This window comes from Limulus polyphemus, unplaced genomic scaffold, assembly GCF_000517525.1.
Source record: "Limulus polyphemus unplaced genomic scaffold, Limulus_polyphemus-2.1.2 Scaffold942, whole genome shotgun sequence".
NCBI lineage: Eukaryota > Metazoa > Arthropoda > Merostomata > Xiphosura > Limulidae > Limulus > Limulus polyphemus.
The window spans coordinates 102815-112121 of NW_013666552.1; the positions used below are offsets into that span (position 1 = coordinate 102815).

The following is a 9307-nucleotide window of genomic DNA, read 5'->3' on the forward strand; positions in this document are numbered from 1 at the left end:
GGACCGTTGAAGTAAGATAATATTTTCATAAAACCACTAATGTCCGATGAGAATTCAGTAATACTTTTGAAAAGATACTAACGTCCGATGAAAATACACTGACATTTAAAATTTATAACTGTTCCTGGTCAAATGTATTATATTTTCCGGTTGATAAGGGTTAGCAAAATAACGGTTTATAACGTAACAATTATAACAGGTTCCTAGCAGACTTATAAACTCTCTCTTTTTGGTGCATTGCTTTGCCTGTTTTATAGGTGCTAGAAATGATTTTCTCAAAAGTTCAGACAACAATACTGAACTATGTTTAACCGGTTACGGAAGTGGATATATTGTCGATTCTTGCAGTCACAAATATTCTACAATCCTGGAGAATTGGTAGGATTTTCGCCAAATGTAACTAACACTGTAAGCTAGGCACATTTTTTACTGAGGTTATGGAAGGGGATATATTGTTGATTCTTGCATTCACAAATACTCTACAATCTTGGAGAATTGGCAGGATTTTTGCCAAACATAACTGACACTCTAAGCTAGGCACATTTTTAAATATAAACTCAATCCCAACAAACGTTGTCATTAAAATAAATATATAACAAATTCGTTACATGCAATACATATCTGACACTATAAGTTACATTCATATTAAAAATAAATACATGACAACAAATTCGTTACAATGAGCTTATTAAATTGTTGTTCAACATGATCCAAACTTTTGATGACTGCCTCTAGATGTGCCAAGCATTACTCAAGTTATGGTTGACCATACTACAGATGTAAATCTCAGACAGAAGAGATGGCAGTGATCATTTGGTTTGTCACAACTAGATGGTGAGGCCATTATCAATGAGCATTTTCATGGAATTTTGCCACTGAAAGAGAAGTAGTACAGATGTAATCAAATTTTTCTGAAGAAACAATGAGGAAATATTTTTATCTAAAACAAAAATATTTCTTATTGAAACCTTGTATAAATATTTTGAACAATATCTAAATTATCAAACTCTAAACATAAACATGTGTGGTTAAACTTAGTAATTGATGCAAAATGCAAAAAAGAGGATGATTCCTTTCTTGCAGGTCTCATATTTACATATGAGATTGAAGGAACAAATGTGCAAAAATAAGTATTACATAGTGAATTCATTTTGAAAGTTATGGACCCCATTGAGGATTTTAAGAAATGAAGTATTTGAAAAAGTGTTATTACATTCATAAGGGTAATTAAAAATGATTTAGAAAGATTTTTTGAAAAATCATAAAGATTTCAAATCTAGTTCAGCTTTTCACTTTTTCAAAATATACACCTCAACATGTTATGTTTTTGAACATACACAATAATGAACATTACCCTGGTGTCTATTAAACACAGGATATGGAAATATTTTATTAAATTCAGTATTGTTTTGTAATATGTAAAATAAGTTATACTTAAGGGTATGATTTACCCAGCTTTGGTAATAATTGCTGATTTAGGGCAACATTGCAGCAGTAATGCAGTTATATTCCCCTCTGACTAGTAATGTGATTTGTTTAGAAATAAATGTGGATAATTTTTCAGTAGCTATCTTCAAATGAAATTCTGGTAATTGTGACCAATAAAATTCAGTTTTTGGTCAAACCACACAAGAGCACTTCTGTAATTGGTCAGTCAAAAATTGCTTTCACATAGTAACGTAATATTGTAATAATTGTGCGAATAAGATTTTTTCATTTATGAGCCTGTAAATACCATTGGATCAATTAATACACCAGATATCCAGTGGTAACAAACAGGCTATTGTGTTTGTTTGACAACTGTTATCACGTGCAACTCTTAGTTTTTAGTGTATATTTGTTCAGAATATAAGATAATGTGAAAATAAAAGTGTGCAAAAGGGATATGAAGTTATCTTGCCATATAAAACAGGACAGTTTCCTTTTCATTCAAAAGAAAGTTGAAAGACTGCTCTTTTTGGTCATTAATCATCATTAATGTTCTCGTTATTTTGATGATTATAAATTAAAAACATAATCATAAGGAGGTGCTTGCCATGTAAGGGAAACAAACAAGTTTTCCACGGACATTCTGTAATATATATTCACTGATTATTTATATTTACTATTGTATTGTAATTTATAGAAATTTGAGGATATATCGAAATATGCTGTGTTTTACTAAGAAATGGAAACATACAATAAGGAATTTTCTAAAGTTTATTTATTCTCCAATGACCCCTTTCAGGGTATTAAAGTACATTACTGTTTCTTTCTGTATTTTCATAACTGAACAGTTGACTTTAGAGCATTTGAACTCTGTTTTCATCTCGACATTTGATGATTTTGTAAATACTGCCATAAAAATAATACATGTAAACTATATGATGCATTACTGATCTTGATTCCAAGTGAATTAGGTAGGTATTATATATTTGGTCTTTCTAAAGCACAAAAGGCTGGGGAGAGAAGACACGTGGGGGGGGGGGGGGGAGTACAAACAAACCAGTTGCACTAACCTCTGTACTTACCATCGAAGCAAGTGCAGTGGTCCTTGACTTACACATCAACCCACATATCTTAAAACAATCGTTGATAATATTGGCTTTGCTTCTAAAAAATCTTGCTGTCAATCTTTACTATTAGTTTTATCTTGTTTTTAACAAGATATTTTTGACTTATTCAAAGTCCCAATTATATCTCTTATTTGTATTTATGTGACTGGAACACTTATATATCACTGTAAGTTTATAGTACACTCCTGATTAATGTTATAAACAAACTTTACAATACACTACTAAACAGTATTTTAGTAAATACTTTAGTGAAAATTTTTATATAAATAAGGTGGAATTGACCTTGAGAACAAGAATCATCTGAGTATAATTGTGTTGTGGAAATTTGAAGGAAATGTAGTGTTATTCTCATCAGCTTTTGTTAATTTTGACATTACTACAAATAATAATGACATAATTCTTCAACTAATGAATAATAGAATCATATGGTAGTATATATAAGGAACACTAAAAATTACAGAACATGAATTTATATGATAGTGAAAATACTAGAAACTCATATCTGCATTTCGATTATAGTTATAGCCATTTTCTACAATTGTACATTTCATAAAATGTCCAATTACAGCAAGTGGTTTAATCCTTATGACTTTTGTTATTGTAATATAGGTTCCCTGGTAAGATAGTGGTAAGTCTAGAGATTTACTATGCTAAAATCAGGGGTTTGATTCCTCTTGGTGGACACAGCAGATAACTTGATGTGGCTTTACTGTAAAAACACACATTGTAGTATAGCTTAACCCGAGAACACTGAAACACAATGACAACAGAAACGTATATACAGACTACAAAGTAGCTGTGTGTTCAATGATACTATTATTTCATGTGAACTAAGAAACATGATTTTCTATCACACATGCAAAATTTGTTGTTTAATAATGACTTGATTTTTTATCCTTGGTTACAATATATATTTTTTGCTATCTAAAAAAAGTTTAGAAGCAATGAAACAGTAAGTTCCCATCTATTTAATACATTGAAAGATTGAGACATGTATAAGAAAAATTTATACGTTCTTTTTATATCAGTTTGACAAATATGTTTCTTTAAACAGACATATTCAGTTATTGATTTGGTTCAGTTATATTTACTAAAACACATCTGTGCCATCTAGTTAGTTATAAAAAAACAAATAAAATAATTACAGTAATAAGCTGATCATCTAATATCTGCCGTCTAGTGAAAATTTGTAATATTACATTCACAATGTTAACAGTTCATAATATGATAGATGTTACTACTTCGATGATTTTTATTAAATTTATAAGTATTACTGAGTTATCTGTCTATAATGATAAACCTTAATCATATCTATAATCAATATATAAAAATGTTACATAAGTGTCATTTTATTTGCCAATAAAGCATTGTATTCCAAAAATTATGATTTTTCAAAACAAGATATTTTGCAAAATGAAACATAAAATTTGGTAATATATTAGTTCTGTTATATTAAAATAGCAGATTTGTTCACAGAGAATCTGTATACCAAATATTATGACTGTAAATCAAGCCATTTGAAAATGACAATGAAAGTACAATCGTGATTTTTACCAAGTTCAAGAGGCCCTCAAGGCATTTGAATTGTAATTATGTGCATAAAAAAGTTATCTTACTTTAATGCTCTAGAAAATATATATAATACACTACATATGATACTGCCCCTTGTAATTACAACGGACTTACAATGATAGAATCCATGTTTTGATACCCGTGGTGGGCAGAGCACAGATAGCCCATTGTGTAGCTTTGTGCTTAATTACAAACAAACATATGATACTTAATACCATTTACAAATAGCTTTAGATAAGTCGACTTTCATATGATAACGTGGAGTCATACCATTAAATATATTATAAGTTCAAACTAACAAATAATTTAAGATTAAAACTTCCTCTTTGTGAAAATGCTATAAATGTGATCTTAATATGTTAAAAGTACATATGCATATCCGAGTACACAAACTTGCAAACTGTTTCTAGTATACAGACTTTTATATTAACATAAACTTATCTTTTTTTTAGGATATTTTTGAATGAGTTGGGTGGAAATCCCAATAAAAAAAATGGTAGCAATAAAACAGCTTTACACCTGGCATGCCAAGGAAATTTAATTCGTAGTTTATCTACTCAAGAAAGAAGAGCAGCTTGTGTTTCTCTGATTCTTCAGTGGCGTGGACCTCTTTTAGCCAATGGAGAAGAAGAAAGGATCAATTTAAGTGCTGTAGATGAGGTTTGATATGAATATTCTTTATTTATTCATCATACTGCAGAACATCATACACATAATTTTATTACTATGCTGACTTACCAATAGACTACTATACATGTACATTGCTTGACAAATACCTTGGAATAACAAGAAAGTATGTGGAGATGAAGTTTTTGGTATTAACGTTAAACATGTTGATGAGAAAAGCTAATATATAATAACATTGTAAATATTCAACTTAAATCATTTCTAAATAGTTTTGACCATACGTTATTCGTAAGTTTTGTTAATGGTTTATAAATTGTATATGCATTAGTGATTTTTGGACTAGAAATGAATATTTTTAAGACTGAGTTTTTGTTCAGACATCAATGTTTATTACAGCTGGCTCTCCATTACATGGAAAACACCATTTAAATTGAAATTGTGTAAAAAATACTAAAGCCCTATGGAAAATATGGGATTTAGGTTCTAGGCTTCCAAGATAACCCTGTGATAATATCCATCATATCCTCTAGAAAATATGCATTTTACAAGACATCAAAAGTTTATGGTAATTACCATTACATATATTTATTTACCAAATTTCTAAGCAAGTGTTAAACAAATGTTTTTATTATAAATACAAGTGCTTATGTTTAGCAAGTGTTACACCTTAAACAAGTATTTATTAAACAATTTTAATGAAATTTAAACTTGCTATTAAACTTTAATGATGAGAGACTGGGATGTTGGGATCGAGTTTGGTTGCTGAGTGTAGAGTGATGCTGGTGTTGGCAGACTTGCAAAAAAAAGCTGGTGATGGGCAGTTGTTTGGCTTTATTATGACACACTTGATCTAATTTTTTCGTTATTTCTCTTCACCGTACGCAAATAGTCGACTCATTAAGGCCCAAAGCTCTAGCCGCAGATGATGAGCCTTTACCTTTAGCAAGTCCTTCTACAATTCCACTTTTTGTATTAAAGTTGATGCTTTTTGGCCTCTTTACAGTTTGGGTATCACTTTTTTGGGGCTATTTTCTTTCAGTTTCCACTCTGTGGTATTATCACCCTTAATAAGTGTTTATCATGAGTTGTAATAATAATTCATGATTGTGTGGCAGCTAAGCATCGGTAGAATTATCGACGTACTGCTGTCTATGATGATGATGATGATGAGTTTAATTACCACTAATAAATAACACTTACAATAATTACCACTTATAATAAACACTTACAAAGGAGATTGAGGGATGCTTCTGTAACAAGAGCCTAAAATGCACTGAGAGCAGAGTAGTGGGAAGCAGCTCTGGGAGAAAATTGCACTCGTTTTATTTTATGTAAAATTACGTAAAATATATGCAAAAGAAATGTACATAAACAGTTCCATGTGAAAGTGAATCAATATCGTGCACCTAAAAATGAAGACAAAATTACTTGACTCTGTCGAGTGAAATCATATATAAAGATACCATGTAATTGGAGGGCTGATTATATACTCTTTCATTGCCAAAAATACTTTCAAGCCTATTTAGCTTTCCTATTTTACTGATGTTCTCCTAATTTACAAGTTCCAAGATAGTATTTCACCTCCTCACACAGAATAGCTCTATTCCTCACACATCTGCTTATGAGATTTGCATGCCAAGCATTGAGCTAACTCCTACCTAAAAATCCCTGTGTTTAACATGAACTGTACTAGTGTGTGATGATGACATCATACAACAATAGCCTTCCACTAAAAGGAGGGTGACACAACCTCCTCACATGGTACCACCCCTTAAGCACTTGCTCTGTAGATAATTTATTTTCCTCTGCATTATCTTGAACATATGTGTTTTTTGTATAATATAGTTCAATTCCATGAGACTAGTAATAGTAAATATAACTTAATTCTGTTCTAGCTTAACTATTTCTTAAGTGAACCTTACATGAATTCTTAAGTGATGGAACTATAACTTGGTCATGTGATGGCGACAATGTTAGTAATACACAGGACCTGTGTCTTCTGTAGTTACTAGGGGCTCTTTGTCTGTTGAGGACATTACAGCCATTGTACAACACTTTGTGGGTTTCCTCGTGCACACTGTTAACAAAGATTTTTTTTTAAATTTTCCTGAGTGAACAAATGAAGCTTGAATGACTGAATAAATTATAGATGCATGTTATTGAAACAATATGTAGAAAGATAGATAATTTATAGCTTGTCATTGAAAGAATATGTAGAGCAGATAATTAATGTAAGAATGTGTAGAGCAGATAGAAAAGTTACAGATAATTAAGGATGTGTAGGGCAGATTCATAAATTACAAATGATTAAAATAACAAAGTGTAGAGCAGATACACAAATTATATATAACTAATGTAAGGATGCATAAAGCAGATAGGTAACTTACAGATGATTAATGTAAGAATGTGTAGATCAGATAGAAAAGTTCTAGATAATTTATAGCTTGTCATTGAAAGAATATGTAGAGCAGATAATTAATGTAAGAATGTGTAGAGCTGATAGAAAAGTTACAGATAATTAAAATAACAATGTGTAGAGCAGATACACAAATTATATATAACTAATGTAAGGATGCGTAAAGCAGATAGGTAACTTACAGATGATTAATGTGTAGATCAGATAGAAAAGTTACAGATAATTAGTTAAAGGACATGTAGAGCAGATAGACAAGTTATGGTTAGTTAATGTAAAGATCTGTAGAGCAGGTTCATAAGTTATATAATTAATATAAGAATCTGTAGAAGATGTAGAAAGTTATGAATGATTAACTTATCAATATTCTCTTTATATTTTTAAATTATAAGTAATATATGCAAAAATATATAGAGCAGATGTGTTATATGTATTTGATGTAAAAATGTGAAGATCAGATTGATACATCTTACTATAATGGGCATAGTGTATGTATATGTATCTATCTATGTATCTAACCGAAATAGTAAATATAGTGTAGTGCCATCTATTGAATGGCACCACAAACAAAAATCCATAGACAAATTTCACACTTTGGGTATTCAAGATTCAGACAATTAGAAAAATAATTCCAAAACATACATACCTCCTTTGATATTAATAGCTATTTCTCGATCATCATCTTTGCCATCTAATGTTGTGTTCACTTGCCTCTCTCAGGTGAACTGGATTCTACCCATAGAGTGGTCTCTTCATTCTCAGGTTTTTTGTTGGGTTTGCTTTCAGTTGCCACTCCTCTCAACACCAAACTTCCATTCTTCTGGACCCCAGTTCCTCGTCCTTTGGCTGTGACAGTCAATACTCTCAGCCAGGACTGGTATAATTTTTTTCTTTATGCCTGTTGTTGTCTTCGTCTCCTCCTTGCCTGGTCCATTGCTTGCAGTGCCAGACTCTCCGATTGTATCGCCTTCTTTTTATCTCATTCCTGTCATCATTCAACTTTGTTTACCAACAGAAGTAGCGAGATTCTCGAATTTGGTCTATCTGCCACTCCCTTCTTCTGGGCTGTCCTACTGTGGCCCACTTTAGACATTTTTCACTTGGTTGTTTGACCATGAATTGTCAGTCTCCATCATAGGTGGTTACTGGGTGGCTTGAAGGAGTACATCTTTCTCCTTCTCACCTGTGGTAGTTATCCTTTGGATGTATATGCTATCAATGTTTCTCACAATCTCTTTTAACTTACTCATTTACTCCTCTTCCCAGGCCAGGCTTTTCTTCTCAAGACCTTAGCTGCTCTGGAAGGTAATCACTCTTTTGCTCCTCCCTCCCTTTTATCTCTCACCTCTATGCTCATTTGGTCCTGGATCACCTTCTGTGTGTTTTTCTGGCTGTGCAGTGTTATTTGGTATGAGCTTCTCCGTTTAGGGGCTCCTATCATTGAGATCCCTCTTCTTTCAGGGATCTATTCCTCCTACCCTTACTTGATTGGTCCACTAACTCCTCCAGATGAAGTATTTTTTCCCCTGGATATTGAGGCTTGCAGGCTTCTTCACATTTTGTGGCATCAAATTTGTAACCTATCTCATTCTCTTGACTCTTGAACAAGATCCTACAGGCTGGCATGTGGAAGAATCTGTTTGTCTTCCATTATCTTCATCATTTAGATGTTTCAGCTCCTGCAGGATTTTGGTTCCAGTCACTATTCATCAATCTACACATTGTCTTTTAGAAGGATAAATGCATTTTCTTTTTCATCATACCCTTCCATCTTATAGGATCCTGCCATGTGGCTAGTGTTGCCTCCCAAGGTATGGTTATTTCTCAAAATCTGCATTGTGTCAGTGGTTATGGAAAGTGCGCAGCTCTGCTCTAACTCTATCAATGTCCACTGTGAAAATGGAGTGTTTTGCAAGACAACTAGAGGTAACCTATTGGTATTAAATTTAGTCAGTTGCCCAAACCAGACCTTATCATTCCATGGACTTATCATGAAAAAAGTCAGCACCAAGAAAGTGACTGCCCACTTCATTGACTTGTACTTGCCAGCTTTTCAAAATAAAGTTTGATGATCACGCGTTGCACTGTTTCCAGGCATCCAATGGGAATCTGGATCTCTACAACATGAATTCTCCCCCCC

General features: G+C 32.3%; 1 protein-coding gene across 4 annotated transcripts in view; it reads left to right on the plus strand.

Annotated features, from left to right (window-relative positions):
• Positions 1-9307, plus strand: part of LOC106461355 (ankyrin repeat and IBR domain-containing protein 1-like) — a 268562-nt gene that overhangs the window by 56202 nt on the left and 203053 nt on the right. For all 4 annotated transcript variants that reach the window (XM_022388283.1, XM_022388284.1, XM_022388285.1 and 1 more), the window contains one exon: positions 4580-4787. In XM_022388283.1, coding sequence (XP_022243991.1) covers positions 4580-4787 — 208 coding nt within the window. The remainder of the gene's footprint in view (positions 1-4579; positions 4788-9307) is intronic.